We start from the raw sequence: 20,131 nt of genomic DNA on the forward strand, positions 1-20,131 counted from the left end.
CAAACTGTGAGCCAAATAAACCTTTCCTTCCTTCATTTTGGGCATTGGGTATTTTGTCTCAGCAACGAGAGAAAAGTAACCAAGACATAAATATACACACACATACATATATACATATATACAGATAGAGAATATAATGCCAGCCTGTGTCTTAAAAAAGTAGACAAATCCTCCCAACCTCCCACAATAATCTCACACTTTATACTAACCTGGGGGCTGGGGATTTAGCTCAGTGGCACAGCGCCTGGCTGGCAAGTGCAAGGTCATGAGTTCAATTCCCGGTACCGGAATAAAACAAAAATAAATGAATAAATAAAAAATATATACTAACCCGGAAGGGGAACGTAGCTTGTTCTCTTTCCCTAGCTGACCGTCTTGGGTAGGGACTGTGGTGAACCTATACAAGCTGCAACTACTATCTTCAAATGTAGGTTTTTTGTCTTTTCCGAAGACTCTGGTTGGAACCGCTTCGAATACTTTATAGTCCATCAGTGCCTGACACACCCGCACCACTTTGGCCCGAGGAATATCGACATCGCCGAAGTACTTATTCTGAATGAGGTGCGAATAAATGACATCCACCGCCTCGGAACCCACGAAGCAGTCGTTGTGGCGCTTTAAGTGATGCCTTCGCCTTTTGACCTCCACTTGTGTCTGGAGGGTGTTGATGATGCTGCTCCACACGTACGTGGCTCCAAACGGCTTCTGGGCCACACTGAAACCTAGATGGGGGAGAATCATGGAGAAATAAAGAATCTGTGTTTGTTCATCTGCCATAAAGTCTAAGCAATCCTTAAGCAAAATGGCAATTTCCGAAGTTGTTAGTGAGGAGAAATTATGAGGCGAGTTTATTAATGAAATATTGTTCTTTTTTTTTTTTGGTTTTGGTTTTTCTCTGGTACCGGGAACCGAACTCATGACCTTGCGCTTGCCAGGCAGGCGCTTTGCCGCTGAGCTAAATCCCCAGCTCCGAAATATTGTTCTTAATGGAACTTACTGTTACAAATCTAGCACCTCCTGCCAGGCGTGGTGGCACACACCTGTAATCCCAATACTCAGGAAGCTGAGGCAGGAGGATCGCTGTGAATTTGAAGCCAGCTTGGGCTACATGGTGAGTTCAAGGTCAGCCTGTGCTACAAAGCAAGATCCTGTCTCAAAAAACCACCAAAACATCAACCTCTAGTATCCATTATATGCTGATGTTTTTCATGCGCTAAAGTTCCTATTCTCAAAGGAACCTGCCACAATAATCTCATACTTTATACTAACCCCAGGGGCTGGGGATTTAGCTCAGTGGCACAGCACCTGGCAGGCAAGTGCAAGGTCATGAGTTTGATTCCTGGTACTGGAATAAAACAAAAATAAATAAATAAATAAAAAATATATACTAACCCGGGTGGAGCCGGGTGTGATGGCGCATGCATATAATCCCAGCACTCAGGAAGCTGAGACAGGAGGATGGTTGAGAATTCAAGACCAGCCTGGGCTACAAAGTGAGCTCAAGGCCAGCCTGAACTGCACAGAAAGACCCTGTCTCAAAAGAGACAAAAAAAGACAACCCCCCCCAAAAAAAATCAAAGACTTTGGAGACTTTGTAGGCAGATACAAATAATATGTATAAGTTCAAACAGTCTAAAAAGAAAAATCAAAACTGGGTAAGGAAGAGAATGCCCCACCCCTTTTTGAGGCAAGGTCTTGCTATGTAATTGAAGTAGCCTTGAACTTATTTTGTGAGCCCAGGCTGGCCTCAAACTCACAGCAACCCTCCTGCCTCAGCCTCCTGATTGCTGGGATTCCAGGGGTACACCACCAGGCCCAGTGAGACTGTTCCTTTAATTGGGATGTCAGGAAAGCCCTTTCTGGTAGGGTTATATCTGAGCAAGAACTTGAGTAAAGGAAGCAAGTTGTGCAGACCTCTGGGCAAAGAGAACAGAAAAAGCAAAAGCCCACAGGAGGGTGGGAGCTCTGCTCCAGCAGAACAGGAAGAAGGCCAGCAGGGCCAGAGGAGCACAAGAGAGAAGGAGGAAGTGAGACTGGGGTGTGGACAAGGGACTGAGATGAGGGAGCAGGCTGAGTAGGGCCTTGTGGCACAGCACACTCTGCAGTCGCAACTCCGTGGATCCAGTAGGACCATCCCTACTGGAGGGACGGAACTGGAGGTTACACGAACATCCATGCATTTTATTAAAAGAGGTACCGTATGGGAGCCGACTCAAGGTCTCTATGACTTTGAAGCATTATCAGGCAGATATGCACACATATTTGAGCTGCAGGAAGAAACGAATTTTTTTTTTTGGTACCGGGAATCGAAGGTACCAAAGGACATGATGAGCTACATTCAGTCCCGTGGGTTTACTAAAACCTGAGGTCCATTTCCTTCCTTTTGATTGTTTTTCCTTTTCTTCTCTGAAGTTTTACCAAAAACCAGCTTATTAAAAATGAGGAAAAAAAAAAAGAGGAAAAAAAAAAAAGAGGAAAAAAAAAATGAGGAAAAGTGGGAAGATTTTGAAAGCTTGAGTTTGGCTAAGATCTTGCTTTATATTTCTCTGCCTGCCCTGTCTTCCCTGTAGGCCACAGGCAGTAAACAAAGTGTTACCCTGCCCTCTGTATAGTACTAATAACGTCACAAGCCTGCGTCATAGCAAGCTTTAAAAATACTAGTTTAGGGCTGAGGATACAGCTCAGCAGCACAGTGCCTGTGTGGCAAGTACAAGGTCCTGAAGACAGGGCAGGCAGAGAAATATAAAGCAAGATCTTAGCCAAACTCAAGCTTTCAAAATCTTCCCACTTTTCCTCATTTTTTTTTTCCTCTTTTTTTTTTTTTTCCTCATTTTTAATAAGCCGGTTTTTGGTAAAACTTCAGAGAAGAAAAGGAAAAACAATCAAAAGGAAGGAAATGGACCTCAGGTTTTAGTAAACCCACGGGACTGAATGTAGCTCATCATGTCCTTGGTCGCTGAGCTAAGTGTGTCTGCGCTGTCTTCCGCCCTCCGTCAACACGGAGTTTTTTAAGTTTATACTTTTCATGACCTTCTGAAAATTCAGTAGTCCTTATTTATCTCTGTTTTTGAGACAGGTCTTCCTACGTAGCCCAGGCTGGCCTCAAACTCACAGCGATCCTCCTGCCTCAGCCTCCCAAGTGCTGGGATGATAAGCGTGTGCCACCACGCCAAATCAGCTCAGCAGTCCCGACCGCGGCCCCCATTTTTGTTAAATACGCTGCTTCCTTTATGTTTGGGACATCTTTGCAGAGATGTAGAAAATGTATTACTTTCTTTAACATAGTCTAAAAAGGAAAACAATGTACGTCAGTACAAGTGTAAGGAATAAAGGGACTTAAAATTAAAGAAACTGCTACTTGAGGGCCGGGGATATAGCTTGGCGGCACAAGCGCCTGCCTGGCAAGTGCAAGGTCCCGAGTTTGATTCCCAGTACCAAAAAAAAAAAAAAAGAAAAAAGAAAAAGAACCTGCTACTTGAAATCGCCTTCTTACTTTAACAGAGCAGAACGCTAAGATCAAAACACAGGTTCCTAAAGGGCGCTGAAACCCCACCTAACGCATTAAACACATCAATTTTTATTTTAAAATTTTATTTTCCGGTACTGGGGATTGGACGCAGGGCCTCGTGCATGCTAAGCAGGTGCTCTCCCTCTAAGCGATATTCCTGTAAACCTCAGGGCCATAAACTTTAAGTGGGTCATTTGGAACGTACCTCCCGTGTTGCAATACATATAAAGAGGGCACTGAACCTTCACGCTCTGCTCATTTCTTGCATAATTGTCACTGTCAATTTTAACATTTTTACTGGAATACATCATGTGCGCACACACGCGCACGCGCGTGCGCGCACACACACGCATGCACAGCCCTTTTACTTGTAGATTTTCAATACCGGAAGTAGACGAGTACCTTACCACTCACCCATTGTTACTTTAAAATGATCAGGATTGTTTTCAGTTATCAAAGTTACAGTTTAAAATGGAAACTTATTGCTAAGCCAGTAGCAAATGAAGACAGAGGTATTTGTTGCCAGTCTTACAAGCATCATGTGAAAATGGCAAGAACTGAATTATGGACAGCGAGGTATAGCAAGCCGGAACTAGATTACTGGTACAGCAGCATTTAGATTCTACTGAATAAAGCCAGAAGCATACATTTGATGGACTCTCAAAGTAAGTCCTACTCATTCTTTTTTTTTTTTTTTTTTTTTTTTTTTTTTTTTGCTTTTTGAGACTCAGTCTTGCTATGCAGTTCAGGCTGGTCTTGAACTCTCAGCAATCCTCCTGCCTCAGCCTCCCAAGTGCTGGGATTATAGGTGTGGGCCAACACACCTGGCCAGTCCTGGTCATTCTTGGTACCCTGGACTCAGGAACATCTGTGCTGTCTCCAACCACAGTAACTAAATCAGAAATGCTAGCAGGTAATACTCTTAATTTTATAGAACACCAGAAATGATAACAGATTTAAATGAACATAATGTCTATTCTTTAATCTTTTTTCAAATCTTCATTGTATCATTACTGATAATAGTTAACATTTGAATACAGTCGACATGACAGACTGTGAATTAAGTTAATCTGGATACATTTCCCCATGAAATAGTTTTTTGTTTTTTGTTTTTTTTTTTGTCTTTGTGAGACAGGGTCTCACTATGCAGTTCAGGCTGACCTTGAGCTCACTTCGATCCTCCTGCCTCAGATTCCTGCCTCAGCCTCTGGGAGTGTTGGGATTACAGCCGTGTGCCACCACACCTGGCTCCAAGAAATAGTTCTTAATCCTATTTTGAGAAAACTGAGGCAGAGTTAAACTTCCCCTCAGTTCCATAGCTAATAAATATATATTACCTTTTCCTAGTGCTTAAATATTAGATATTAAAAGTCAGGTAGCAGGTACAGAGATTTAGAATTAACCTTCCCTTGAGGATAGTAATTATTATTTTTACTAATGGCTTTAAGAGAACTGAAGGTTAGAAGCAACAAAGCAAGCAACTCTAAGATTTGGAAAGCCGGGCGTGGTGGCTGCACACATGTAATCCCAACACTCGGGAGGCTGAGGTCGAAGGAGTGCTACAAGTTCAAGGCCAGCTTGGGCTACAAAGTGAGCTCAAGGCCAGCCTGAACTGCAGAGTGAGACCCAGTCCCAAAAAGACAAAAAAAAAAAAAAAGATTTGGAAACCTTTAACCAAAATAGTTAAAATCACTAAGTACTACTCAAAAAATAGATAACATAAATGCTATAATAAATACTATCCACAGTACATTAAGGTAACAGGAAAGGAAGCCATGCAAGACTCAAACTTGGAGAGATTAGGCTGCCTTTTAGATATCACTCTAACAGACTTTTTGGCCAGTGGATATTTTGGTTTTATTTTTTGCTTTTTTTAAAGAGACGGGGGAAGCACACGTCTCACTATGTTACCCAGGCCAGCCCCAAACTCCTGGGCTCAGTGATTTTCCTGCCTCTTCTACCCATGTAGCTGGGACTACAGGAGCATACCACCGCGCCCGACTGGGCTCCTGACAATATTAAAAATGAAACACAGTCCTAACACCTGAGCTCCAAGTAGGTTAGCACATGAGCCCCCAATAAGGCAGAGTCACTTATTAATTTGAGAAGGAAAAAAAACAATCAGGGGGAGGAAGGGGACATAAAAACCCAGTGATGTGGAAAAGGCTAATCTTCAAAGGAGAAGAAGGGAAGAACAACTCTCCCCGTACCAGCTTGCTGCTGAAATGTGGGAAATCAGGAAGTTTTGCAGGTTGGTAAGACCGTCCGAAAGATTAAAGAACAGGTTAGAGCAGGATCCTGGGCACCTGTGAGCCACGTGTTCCCAGAGTCCTCCTCCAGGTCCCCGCTGTGCTCACTGACCATTAACTCCTGGGCTATTTCCCCTCAAGCGCCGCCACCCACAGCCCCAAACTAGCTCATGTTCATGCAGATACTTTCACACATAACATACCCTGGGCCTGACCAGCCAATGCGCCAAAACAGCACCAGGATAACCTGTTTGTTTAACGCTGACTTCACCAGTTGAACAGAGCCCCCACATGCAGGTCTGAAGTACATATTTATCATGTAAGAGCTGAAGAGAACACTGGTGTAGCAGACCATAGCCCAGTAAGATGACTTACTGTGATTTCTAAATAGCATTCAAGAGACCAGAAGTACACAATGGATGCTTTGTAAGTACAGTGCTCAGAATTAAAGCTGCAGCTCCTTGTCCTCAACCCTCCCTTGCATAGGAGCTGGGCGACTCATTAAAATTCACCACAGTCTACAGCATCCCGAGGCTTTTAAATTTACACTTGGCCAGTGTTTCTAAAAGCTTTATGACATCCATTCCCCTGGAGAAGACATGTAACCTCTATAAGTTGGTTTCTTCATCTACTGATACAACAGTTGAACATCACCTTTAAGGTTGGTTTCAGATATTAACTGTATCTCATAGGAACATAAACCCTGAAGGTACACTTTTTGCGTTTAAGTACACTGAATTCTAGATAGAATATGAAAGATCTATGGGTAAAAAAAACACAGCTGGGGGTGGTGGCGCACGCCTATAATCCCAGCACTCAGGAGGCTGAGACAGGAGGATCGTGCAAGTTCAAGACCAGCCTGGGCTACAAAATGAACTCAAGGCCAGCCTGAACTGCATGTCTTAAAAAGACAGAAAAAAAAAAAACGAAAAAACAAAAAAAACTGTAGGGACAAATTTGACTTTATCAGGCGCAAAACTTGGAAGGTGGTCTTCTAAGAAGGGGATCTGAAGAAAAATTTTCTGTTGTTTGATACAGGGTTTCTCTGGCTTTATAGTTGAGGCTGACCTTGAACTCACAGCAATCTTCCTGACTCAGTTTCCCAAGGGCTGGGAATACAGGCATGCATCACCAGACCCAGCTTCTAAAGTGACTTTATACTAGATCTCCAACATTACACATTCCTGTAAGCACTAAGTAAATCTAGGGTACTTAGCATTAATTTTTACAGTGGTCTCATCTTTATTTGCTTGAAACAATAGTTATTTCACAAAAGAAAGACCTGCCTCTTTCACCCATATCTGAACCCCAACAATTTAGTTTACCAACATTAAGAAAATTAAATTGAATATGAACACATAATTAAAATAGTATTAATCATCTTCATTTCTAAGGATGTACACTAAATAATCAAGTTATTACTAATAATTCCTTTAAAATCAAGTCATAAAACAGACATGTCAGAAAATTTACTCCAATATTACACGGGAGCTCCCGCCTTACTGTGAAAACCTATGCGTGGGTAAACTAATTCTATAATCACTCAAATAGTGGGATTATATTAAATCCTTAGCAGGAGATCAATACATATATAGCTGGATTCCAGTGTAACATGAATGCACACACAAAATTACTAAAACCTGCTATCTCTAAATGAACATACAGCCAGGCATGGTGGCGCATGCCTGTAATCCCAGCACTTGGGAGGCTGCGGCAGGAAGCTCGCAGTGAGTTTGAGGCCAGCCTGGGCTACATAGTGAGACCCTGCCTCAGCAACGACAAAAGAATATATAAAATTTTGTTTTCATCCTCCGGCTTCAGACTGGACTAAAAAATTTTAGACAGTATTTTTTTTTCATAAAACTTTAAGAAGCAGTGCATTAATACTCGATTTCTTTCAAATTTTCTTATGGTTTACGGAGATTCAAATTATTTAACTGCTTTATAGACTGCCTCACATAAAACACTTGGTTCATGAAGGTTTATTAATTGTAGATTGCGAACGAAGAAAACAGTCTTAAAGAAGGGTTTAAGATATTTACATATTGTGGAAACCAATCTAATTTTGTTTTACAGGATCTTCTATTTATTTGCCTGACAATTAGTGTACCAATACAATTTTTTTGTGTGTGAACCAATACTATTAATTTATTGTCATTATATATTGTGTTGATATTTATTCTTAATTCTCTTGTCACATTGCTCTAATTTTGAAGACTTTTATTAATTCTGCTTCCTATTTATTTTCTATGATTTTGTTGAAATATAATTTCCTATCTCATGGAAAAAAAAAAAAAAAAAAGCGTTTCAGGCCAGTGGTTCTCAGGGGGCTGTCCTCCCTGAAAGGACACATCTGGAGACGCTTGTGGTTATCGCTGTGGGGGGGGGGGGAAGCGCTACTGGCACCTGCTGGACGGAGACCAGGCGTGCGTGCTGCTGAACATCCTAGGACTGCACGGTCCAGCCCCAGGCGCCGAACACTCTTGAGGCATGGAGACTTGTGCTCCCAAAGCGGACCCAGTGCCAGGTGCCGTGAACAGAGTCGGATCAGCGTGGACTTTCGCGTCCCAGAGACCTGTGTTCTGTTCTTGGGTCCACTGCCTCCCGCTGATGGGGCAAACTGCCTAACCCTTCCGCGGCAAGGCAGCACTGACTCCGCTTCTTTCAGTTACCGTGAGGGTCATGAGACCACATATGCTCATGCGGCTAGTTCCGTGCCCAGCCAGGAATGGTGTGTAACTCAAGAAGGGGGAACTGTCACTGACAGGGTAACTCCGTGTTGATATCCTGGACGGGAACCCTTGAGGAGAAAAAGGACAATGCGCAAAAACTAGGACAATCTGAGTAAAGCGTGGGTCTTTTTAGTTAATAATCATGAAACAATATTGGTTCGCTAACCTGGCAAGTGGACCATTTCCTTGTAAAGTAACACAAGAAATTAAATGTCAGGCATATGGGAATTCTATATACTAACCTCATAGCTTTTTGTAAGTCTATAACATTTTAAGGATATTAAAAAAGTAAAAAGAAGCTCAGTGTAGTAGGAGATGTCTGTAATCCCAGCACTCAGGAGGCTGAGGCAGGAGGATCACTGCAAGTTTGAGGCCAGTCTAGGCTACAAAGTGAGTTCAAGGCCGGCCTGCACTGCATAGGGAAACCCTGTCTTAAGAAAGACAAAAAAAAAAGTTTGGAAACACTACTCACTGAATTGTGAAAAAGGAAAATGACTATATTTACTGAAAAGTAACCAAAACCTTATGAAAATAGACAAGTATAAAAAGAATTGTGTTTGGGGTAGTTAAACCAGGCAGCTCTGATTGAATGGAAGAAACTGCCTATAACACCAATACCAAGCCAGACTGCAACAGTTTTACTGGGTACTGGTTTTGGTAGTCCAGAGTTTACCTTCCTCCTTCGCCTCCCTGCACCCCCCCCCCACCCGGAATCCAGGAATCGAACTCACAACCTTGCCCTTGCCAGGCTGGCACTGTGCCGCTGAGCTAAATCCCCAGCCCCTACCTTCCTCCTTTTCAACATTACAGATATGCTGAACGTTTGAGACTGTCTCTAAAAAGAAAGCTGCAGGCAGGTGAAATATACAAAATAAAGCTCCACTACCAAGAACAACGTAAGACATCCAAACAGAAGTATCTGCATAAGCAGGCACTGGGCCCTGCTTTGGTTCACACAGAAGAATGATAACATATGGGAAGTATTTTGAGCTCCCTGGAAAAGTGACACCAGGCAAATTCAAAGCATTAGGTTACAGTATATAGGGATAACACAAGAGCATACCACTGTCTTGTCTGTCTGTGTTAAAAGACAAGTATCAAAAAAAAAAAAAAAGTATCTTCTAAGTACTGGCCAAAGGTTAACACAAACCTTAGTTCTTCATAAATCAGATCCCTTGGTTACCGCAGCTCCTTTAAGGCTTGAAAGGAAAAGTACACAGCTGGTTGCAGGAACACACAGAAAGGGAATGGTACGGAGGCTTGTGTTACCTCGCTGGCCAGGACTGTGACCGGGTAACTCCAGGGTGGGAGAGAGCTAACCGATGCTAACAGACAGGGCTTCCAGCTGCAACAAGCAAGGAAAATGAGAACAGGCACTGGATCCAGGTGTCGAGGACGGTAGTCTCTTCCTTTGGTTCAAACCTGCTAACCAGCACGTCAACCCTCCCCTCTAACAATTATGTACTTCGTTTCTGACCACAGATCCCTTTATACCATCTAAAACCCTGTCCACAAATGTCCAAAGTCCAGAATCAATTATTTCAGCTGTCAGAGAAGACAGGGTGCAATGTCTTTAATCAGATGAAATTTGGAAATTTCATTCCCTCAGCAAGAGTCTGCAGACTTCCAGACTGTTTTCAATCTCATTAAGTTTTAAATTTCCAAATCCTTAAGTACTTCCTTCGCAATGTCAGTCAAGGAGATAGTCTGACTATAACCATGACAGTCAATACTATAATCTGTTTTGCAAAAGCACAAACGCAAAGCGGTTCTCTATCACAAGGTATCCTTAACACTATGAAATTCCAAGGAAAGTTGATTAGTAAGGCCTACACAAAAGCAGGACAGCTGTGATCAGCCATGTGACCTGGAGTTAAGGGTCACCACGACTTCAGTGGTTGGCATTTTACAAAAGCAAAGCTTTTGTCAGATAGGCAATCAATTGTGGCCCGACACTTACTTTGCTGCTCCCGAAAGGGGAAAGAGTGATAACAAAAAGCCAAGTGCTATCTGAGTATCTTCATAGTCACCTGAGTCACCATTTTACTAAGCTGTAGTTACGCTAAGGTCAGGGCTGATTGTCTGCTTGTGTTCATTTGTTTGGACACTTAAAGAAAAACCAAGAGCCCAGCGTGGTGGCACGTGCCTGTAATACCAGCACTCAGGAGGCTGAGGCAGGAGGATCGTTGGGAGTTCGAGACCAGCCTGGGGCTATGTAAGTGAGCTCAAGGCCAGCCTGAACTGCATAGCAAGACCCTATCTCAAAAAGACAAAAAAAAAAAAAAAAAAGAAAGAAAACAAAGAAAAACCAAGAGCCTAAACCAACTGCCCCCAAAAGATATGGTTAAGCTGGTGGCAGAATCCACCATCGCATCTCTTATTGTCATGTGTTTTTTTAAAAGGTCAAAGCTCCTTCACTTAACTACTTCTGATTTACGAAGTGTTAATAAATACCTTGAGGTATTTATTAGGCCAAGTTCCTGCCAAGATAACTTCTTAAACAGCAACCTCCCACCTCTCCCGGGGTTGTCTGGAGAAGAGCATGTATGCCGCAGATTCCTACCAACCTGGACAGCAAAGTGGCCCCAAACGGCGCTCGACCCCGGCCCTGTAACGCAGCGAAGACGGGGCAAACAGCTGTCCCAACCCCACGGATCACCCTTGTCACAGGTCATGACGTGGAGCCTGTCCCGGAGACCCAGGGACCCAGGCGCCGCGAAGTTGAAGGTTGGAAATCTCGGTTAGCGCCGGCTCTGCGGCCGGGCCCCACAAGCTCGGAGGCGCGGGGCGCCGCACGCCCCGCAGGCACTGGCCGAGGGGCCGCAGCTGTGCCCGGCTCGCCCCGCACGGTCCCGCCACCCGGCACGGGGGCCACCGTCGGGGCGCCCCAGCCCGGCCCGCGCCGCCCCCACAGGGCCCGCGACACGTACCCGGAGGCTTCTGCGCGGGGACGTGCAGAGACGAGCGGTTCAGCGCGGTCGCCTTCTCCTGCACCGTGGCCATAGCCTGGCCGCAGGGACTCCGACCCGAACTCCGCGGGTGCCTGGATAAACCTGCGGCCCCGCCGCGCGAGGCTACTTAACCGCCATGGGCGGGGCCTGTGCGAGCCACGCCCCTTTCCCCGCCCATCACCACGCCCACGCGCCGTCACGTGTCTCCAGAGGCAGCGTGTAGCCTACTGCTGCTGAGCTCCTCACACCCCGGCTGCCGCAGAAGTACTTTCCTGCGAGGGGGTGCGGCACTCGCGCGGCTGGGGCCCGGACCACCCGGCCCTAAGCAGGTCTCGTGGTGGGTTGGGCCTGGGATCCTGCAAATGCCGAGCGGCCTCTGGCTCATTGGCCTCAGCTGAGACGCGGAGTTTGATTTGAGGAGGGCGCGAACCAACCCACATTCGGCGCTTAGTAGTTTGGCCTAGAACATAAGTGCTTCAAATGATGTCAGGGTCCTAAATGCATCGAGTTTTTCATGCAGCCCTCTCTGGAAAGGACAAATTCTTCTCTAACCCAGGAGAGCAGTATTAGAGGTCACCGGAGGCAGCAGCGAAAGACCGCAGGGGTGGCTGCCACGGAAATCTGTTGATTCCCGGGTAGCTGAGTCAGGTGAGCTGGTTTCCTCTGCAAACCACAGTGCGGTGGAAAGAGGAGGGTTGAAGCGAGGGCGGGGATGCAGAGCAGGGGCTGTCGATGGGAAGTGCCTTAGTTATTTGGGAAGTCGAGGCAGAGAATCCAGGGATCCAGTGTTGAGGCCCCTCCGAAAGGAGGGGGCTGGGGATTTAGCTCAGCGGCACAGCACCTGCCTGGCAAGCGCAAGGTCGTGAGTTCGATTCCTGGTACCGGAAAACAAAACAAAACAAAACAAACCCCGGAAGGGTGAGTGGCCTTAGAGACCAATAAATCAATTGGCAGATTCCCACTCTCTTTCGAGCTCACGGGGATTCTGCAGTCTAATAAATGTCTTCTGGGGCTTGTGTGATCCGGGTATATAAATTAGAATGGCGGGCCTGGGGACGTAGCTCAATGGTAGAGCTCTTCCCGGCAGGCACAAGGCCCTAAGTTTAACCCCCAGCACACACACACGAAAAAGAAAAAATCAGAATGGTGGTTAATTGGAAATTTACTTGTTAGCTTATTGGAAAAAACACCTATATGTGGTTGTTTCAGGGAGTACGTACTTAAAAGCTGTGACCCTAAGGGGCCGTGTTTGGTGGGTGGGACATGAGAGGTCACTGCTATAGAGCTTTAAAAACAGCAGCTTTTTGGCTAGGGGTGTAGCTCAGTAATAGAGTTTGCTGAGCATGACCAAGGCCCTAGGTTACATCCCCAACACTGAACAACAACAAAAACAAACACATAATATATGTCAGCTTTGTATCTTTATAAATTTAATATCTAGGAAACGCTAAAAATTGCTGTAGCCGGCCATGGTGGCGCACGCCTATAATCCCAGCACTCAGGAGGCTGAGGCAGGAGGTTCGTTGCGAGTTCAAGGCCAGCCTGGGCTACAAAGTGAGCTCAACTGCATAGCGAGACCTTGTCTCAAAAAATAAAAATAAAACAAAAAAATTGCTGTAAAATGCTCTCATAACTAGCAAGTTATCACAGACAGTTCATAATGTGAACGGAAGTTTCTTTCAGCGCTTTCTGATTAATCAGTGCACAGCTGCATAGCCTTCGGGCTCTTTTCTCCCCCTCCCCCATTATAAAACTACCGGCAGCCATCCAGATTGCAATTTTTGCAGTGTTGTTTTTTTTTTCTCCACTTACATAATGCTTAAAGTCACTTCCATTGATTATTTCTAAAACACGTGTGTCTAGTTCGTATTATGTTTAGTATATGGGAAGAATTTCATTTGATTTAAACTGGTCTAAGATAAAACTTGTCTGAGCCAGTCACAAGGCCAAAAACAGAACAGAAAGTTTATGATTCACCAATCTGTTCTGGCATGATCCTAAATCCACCAAAACACACACACACACACACACACACACACACACACACACACACACCTGTTTAGCAGTGTAAACCAGTAATGAGTGAAAAATGTCCTTTGTAGCTTGTTTTTTTTTTTTTTTCTTTTTTGGTGGTGCTTAGGGATCCAGCTCAGGGCTTCTTGTCGAGCTACACCACTAACCCCAGGGAGATTTTATTACTCTCCTTCTCTCTGTCTTCGTGTCTGTCTGTCTGTCTGTCTCAATTTTTCTGTTTTTGTGTTTGAGATGGGGTCTTGCTATGTCACCCAGGCTGACCTTGAAATCCTGGGCTCAAGCAGTCCTGGTGCCTCAGCCTTCTGAGTAGCTAGAACTACAGACTCACTGCGTAGCCAGCTCTTCCCCCTCCCCGCCTTTTAAAGACTCAATAATAATATTCCACTGTATGGACGTATCACATTTTCTTTATCCATTCATCTGTCAGGGAGCATCTGAGCTGCTTCCACTTTCTGGCTATTGTAAATAATGCTGCAGTTAATATGGGTATGGAAAGAACCCATCAAGATTCCCTGTTCAGAGCTGGCGGTGTAGTTCAGAGGTAGAACACTTGCCCATGTGGAAGCCTAAGGCTCAATCCCTAGCCCTGAAAATAATAACAACACCAATTCGCTCTTCAGAGCTTTTGGATGAGATTCCTGAATCATACATATTTCTATGCTTAGTCTTTTGAGAAACCTCTATACTGTTTTGTGTAGTGGCCAAGCTATTTTACATTCCCATCAGCAACACACAGGTTCCTTCTTTTCTTTTTCTTTTTTTTTTTTCTTTTGAGACAGGGTCTCGCTATGTAGTTCAGGCTGGCCTTCAGCTCACTTTGCAACGCAGACTGGTCTCGAACTTGCAACAGTCCTCCTGCCTCAGCCTTCCGAGTGCTGGGATTACAGGCAGGCGCCACCACACCTGGCTAGGCTCCTTATTTTTCTACATTACTGCTAACACTTTTTCTTTCTCTTTCTTTACCACTTGATTTGCATATCCTTAATGAAGGGTGATGTTGAGCTCTTTTCTTATGCTTGTGGCCATGTGTCTATCTTCTTTGGAATGATACTGTATTCCAATTCTTTGCCCATTTTTAAATTGGGTTACTTTATTATTATTATTTTTTTTTACTTTATTGTTGAATTGTAGGACTTCTTTATCTATTCCGAACATTAACCTTTTATCAGATTTATGATTTGCAATTATTTTCTCTCACTATATATTTTATAATTACGAATTGCAAGCCTGCCCCCAGGGTTGACGTTGCCCTTTTGTTTCCTCCGATGTGCAGAAGTCTAAGTTTGATGTCGCCCCATCTGTCACGTCGCCTGTGCTTTGGTATCACATCCAAGAAATCCTTGCCAAGTGACATGAAGCTCTCCCCTCATTTCTTCCAGGTTTTCTCTTTTTCTTTATTGATTAGCACATGTTGTCCTCCATAACGACTACTTGTGAGGAAGCGGCACAGCACATCTTGCTTCCTTTTTCATTCTCTTCCCTTCCTCGTCCCTTTCTACCCATCCCTTGATCTCCTCCTTTTCGTTTTTCATACGTGTTTGCAGTACATGTTCACATTCCTTACTTGGAGCTGGAACATCTCATTTCCTGCCTTCACTCCCCACCCCTTAGTTCCCCCTTCCCTCCATCCCTTGATCCCTTCCACTTTGAGAATGATCTATCTCCTTACTTCCTATTATCCTTTTTTTTGGTTTGGTTTTTTTCTGGTACCAGGAATCGAACTCACGACCTTGCGCTTGCCAGGCAGGCGCTGTGCCGCTGAGCTAAATTCCCAGCTCCTATCCATCTTTTGTTTTTGCTTTTTATTTATACTTTGGGTTTCCCTATGAGAGAAACCACGCGGTACTTAAGCTTGTGTATCTGACTTATTTCACTCAACATCATGATCTCAAGGCGCATCCATTTTCCTACAAATGACTCAAATTTATCTCTCTTTATGGCAGAGCAATATGATTTCATCTAGCTTTACAGTTTTAGGCCATACCTTTAGGCCATTAATACATTTTGAGTTAATTTTTTCTACATGGTGTAAGGTAAAGATCTTTGTGTGGATATCTAGTTTTCCAAACACTACTTAGGTGACAGTCACATTTAGTGTGATCTCGGCATGCTTGTCAAAAATCATTAGTCCATAAAAGTGGGCATGGGGGTGCACACCTGTAATCACAGCACCCTGGAAAGCTGAGGCAGGAGGATTACAAATTCAAGCCCAGCCTGGGCTACTTAATGATTTAGTGAGACCCTGTCTCTATTATAAGCAGCTAAGTTAGATAGCAATTAATAGGCAGGCAGGGGGCTGGGGATTTAGCTCAGCAGCACAGTGCCTGCCTGGCAAGCACAAGGTCGTGAGTTCGATTCCGGATACCAGAAGAAAAACAAAACACACACACACACACACAAATAGGCAAGCAGGGAGGGCCAGGCCCTCAAGGGAGTCAGTGCAGAAGATGAGGACACATCAAAACTGTAGGCGGAGGTGCATCTGAAGGAGGCAAGACCTGGGGATTAAAGTCACAATGACCAGATTCACATACTTCCGTAAGGATAAATAGAAGTTTGAGATTGTCCTGTAATTGATACCACTCTTTTGGAATTTTCCAATGAAATAAGCCATTATCTTACTAGGGCTGAGCCATCTTATCCCACCCCCTAAGAATAAGACTACTAAAACTAAAACTATGGATTATTGACCAAGGTTAATAATGTTATGCCCTTGCTACGTGCCCTGCTTCACTATTGGATCAATACTAGCTAAATGGCTATACTTGCAGTCTTATTAGTTGATTATAGTTTGACCCATATTGTATCCGCCTCATGATTTGGCCCTATAAAACATTCTTGGAGCCCGGTGTGCCAACACACGCCTGTAATCCCAGCACTTGGGAGGCTGAGGCAAGAAGATCACTGTGAGTTGAGGCCAGGCTGGGCTACACAGTGAGTTCAAGGCCAGCCTGAACTACACAGAGACTCTGTCTCAAAACAAAATAAACATATAAATAAACAAACACCAAAAAAAAACCCAAGAGTTATTCTAGGCCAAGATTTATACCCAAGAGTATGGAAGTAACATGTCCAAATAATATGTTCAAAGCTTGTAAACAAATGTTCAAAGCAATATTATTTATAATAATTAAAAAGTAGCAGCAACACAAATGTTCACAAACTGATGAACAGATAAACCAAATGTGGCATATCTATATAGAAGGTTTTAATCAAAGAGTTGAATTAAGCACTGGGGACTAGAGATACAGCTCAGTGGCATAACGTCTGCCTGGAAAGCCCAAGGTGGTTTTTTTTTTGGTCTTTTTGAGACAGGGTCTCGCTATGCAGTTCAGGCTGGCCTTGAGCTCACTTTGTCACCCAGGCTGGTCTTGAACTTGCAACGATCCTCCTGCCTCAGCCTCCCAAGTGCTGGGATTACAGGCCTGCACCACTATGCCCAGCTTTTTTTGTTGTTTTTTTTTTTTTGGAAAAGCCCAAGGTTCTGAGTTTGATTCCTAGTACTACCCACAAAAAAAATTAAGTACTAGTAGAGGGTACAACATGAGTAAATTTTGAAAATGTTTCACTGAGTGAAAGACCACACATTGCATAGGATACCATCTGTGTGAAATGTCTGCACGAGGTAGATCCACGGAGCTGGAAGGCAGACGAGAGGCTCCTAGGGACAGAGGGAAGCGGGAAATGGTTAATGATTACTAACAGACACCGAATTCCTTTCTAGGATGATGAAAATGTTCGGTTATTAGGGGGAATAGTTGCGAAACATAGTAAATATACCACAAGCAACTGAGTTGTACATTCAAAGGTGAATTTTATGGTAGATAAACTTTATCTTAACAGAAAACAGCATTTTGTGAGCTTTTGCCTTAAAAGCATATAAAGACCAATGCATAGTGAAAACTTTTAAATATGTGGACTCAATATGGTGACTTTGAGGGACAACTTTGGGACATATTTATTACAAATTTTTTAATCACTTTTACATATTTCTATTTATTTATTTATTTTGGTTATTTGAGACAGGGTCTATGTAGTACAGGCTGGCCTTGAACTCACTATGTAGCCCAGGCTAGCCTTGAACTCAGGGTGATCCACTTGTCTCAGCCTCCCCAGTGCTGGGATTACAGGCATGCATCACGCCTGAGTTGATCACTTTTATCCTATTAAATAAGATTTTTAATAATACTTAGGCTGGGTGTGTTGGGACACTCCAGTAATCCCTCCTGCCTGAGGAGGCTGAGGCAGAATGTTTGGGAGTTTGAGGACAACTCCCAAACTAGATTCTATAGTAGGACTGTGTCTTTATTTTTATTTTATTTATTTATTAATTTATTTTTGTCTTTTTGAGACAGGGTCTCGCTATGCAGTTCAGGCTGGCTGTGAGCTCACTTTGTAGTCCAGGCTGGTCTCGAACTCACAATGATCCTCCTGCCTCAGCCTCCTGGGATTACAGGTGTGCACCACCATGCCCGGCCCAGCTCTTTTTTTGTTGTTGTTTTTGAAACTGGATTTCCCCAAGTTGCTAAGTTACATAGGCCTGTCTCAAATTTGCCATCCTCCTGCCTCAGCCTCCCAGAGTGGGGTAAATAAAGCCTGTGCACCCATGCCTGGCTTTTCATGCTAGCTTTTATTGCTTTACATATCTGAAAAGCAGAACACCTTATTAACTAGGTGCTTAATAAACTAGGTAATAAATTACAAATATTCTATTCTAGCTGGCCAAAAAATAAAAGTGTTTATGATGAACAGTAATGGGGAGCTGATGTATTTATAGGCAGTGAAGAAATAGTAAATTATGTTTCCCTAGCTAATCATCAGCTTTCTTGAATAAAACACATATATGTGTCACTTAAGGCAGGAACATAATAGCGTGTATAACTACAGTAGTTTTGTTTTTCCCCCGGTACTGGGGATTGAACTCACAACCTTGCACTTGCCAGGCAGGTGCCGTGCCGCTGAGCTAAATCCCCAGCCCCTAACTATGCTTTTAAACAGTAAGTGGGCTGTAAGTTAGATTGTGACTTCAAAGTTCAGAACAAGCAATTCTCAACCCAATAACAAAATCTTTCTTTTTTCTAAAGAACTGGATGCACATTTTTGTAGCCTTAATATATTTAAAAAAAAAAAACAAAAAAAAAACAAAAAAAACCCCACTGGCTATGCTAACATGTTTATTTCAGCAAAGCCTTCATTTCCAGTTGAGGAAGGTTCTGTTGATCTCATTTAAAAAATCAGATTCTGTTTCCTTTAAGATTAAAATTTATAGTACATATGTATAATTTTTCTTTTTTTGTCTTTTTGAGACAGGGTTGCGCTATGCAGTCCAGGCTGGCCTTGAGCTCACTTTGTAGCCCAGGCTGGTCTCGAACTCGCAATGATCCTCCTGTCTCAGACTCCCGAGTGCACCACCACTCCCGGCTCGTTACTGTTTTTTTGGAGTGCTGAGATTACAGGTATGTGCCGCTGTACCTGGCTCTTTTTGGGTGTTTTTTTGTTTTAGAGGCTTTAGGGGGTGGGGAGGTTTCTGTGTTATTGACAGGAATGTAAACTGGTACAACCACTATGGAAATCAGTACGGAGATTCCTCAAAAAAATGAACACTAGAAATTCTCTTCAACCCAGCTATTCCCCTTCTTGGTATGTTCCCAGAAGAGTTACAGACAACAAATTACAGTGATACATGCATGCTCATGTTTATAGCGGCACAACTCACAGTCGCTAAAGCTTATTAGAAACAGTCTATGTATCCATCGACAGATGAATGATAAAAGAAATGTGGTATTTATACACATGAAGGACACGTTTGTAGGAAAATGGGTGCACCTCAGACCACAATGTTACATGATATAAATCAGACATGCAAGGTTAAAAAAAAATCATATAACTTTTCTTAGATGAGAAGCCCAAAGTATAAATAATGTAAAAATAAAATAAGAGGTAGGCAGTTAAAAAAAAAAAAGATAGGCAATAAGAAGCAGGGAGCTAGATCTTTTGCAAACAGGAAGGGGACCAAAGATGGAGGGGTTGGGGGAGGAGGAGAGGAACAAATCTGCTTGATTCACGCTGGCCAGGGAGCAGTGCAGGGAACAGCGTCACAGAGAAAGGGCCCAGAGGCCAATTACGGACCTCGAAGTCACACCTCCATGGCCCGTACACACACACTCAGGAGCGTGCTTTACGCAGGCGCTGTGCCGCTGAGCTAAATCCTCAGCCCCTCCTCCTTTCTGTTATTTCAGCTCTTGTTTCCTGTATCTTGGAGCTCTATGAGGGTAACAAAATTATGAGGGTTGTTGTATTCTCTTAAGAAGCTGACCCTGCTGCCATTGTGAAATGATTTTAATCCTGATAGTAGTCTTTGCTTTGTAAGCTACTTTGACAGCGCAGTAGTCCCACCTTATATGCAGTTTTACTTTCCAAAAATTTCAATTATCTGCTGTCAAACACAGTCCAAAAAAACTAAAAATTAAAAAAAAAAAAAATTTCAGCTGGGTGGGGTGGTGCACACCTGTAACACTAGCATTCGGAAGGCTAAGGCAGGAGGATTGCAAGTTCAAGGTTATCCTGGGCTATATAGTGAGTTCAAGGCTAGCCTGGATGGCATAGTAAGACCCACTCTCAAAAAAAAAATTCATATATGAGTCTTTGTTGTACTGG

At 43.6% G+C, this 20,131-nt stretch overlaps 2 protein-coding genes across 2 annotated transcripts in view; one reads left to right on the forward strand and one right to left on the reverse strand.

Annotated features, from left to right (window-relative positions):
- The window catches only part of LOC106148461, a 16,616-nt gene extending 16,098 nt beyond the window's left edge, over positions 1–518 (forward strand). The window contains exon 6 of the transcript XR_001233915.1: positions 432–518. The gene's annotated coding sequence lies outside the window, so the exon portion shown is untranslated. The remainder of the gene's footprint in view (positions 1–431) is intronic.
- Depdc7 (DEP domain containing 7) overlaps positions 1–11,569 on the reverse strand; it is a 21,890-nt gene extending 10,321 nt beyond the window's left edge. The window contains exons 1-2 of the mRNA XM_005384163.1: positions 11,420–11,569; positions 332–722 (exon numbers count right to left, since the gene is read on the reverse strand). Coding sequence (XP_005384220.1) covers positions 332–722; positions 11,420–11,492 — 464 coding nt within the window. The 5' untranslated portion in view covers positions 11,493–11,569. The remainder of the gene's footprint in view (positions 1–331; positions 723–11,419) is intronic.
- Between the last annotated feature and the right edge of the window lie 8,562 nt (positions 11,570–20,131).

The sequence above is a fragment of the Chinchilla lanigera genome, unplaced genomic scaffold (genome assembly GCF_000276665.1).
Source record: "Chinchilla lanigera isolate Chin_1 unplaced genomic scaffold, ChiLan1.0 scaffold00021, whole genome shotgun sequence".
Lineage (NCBI taxonomy): Eukaryota > Metazoa > Chordata > Mammalia > Rodentia > Chinchillidae > Chinchilla > Chinchilla lanigera.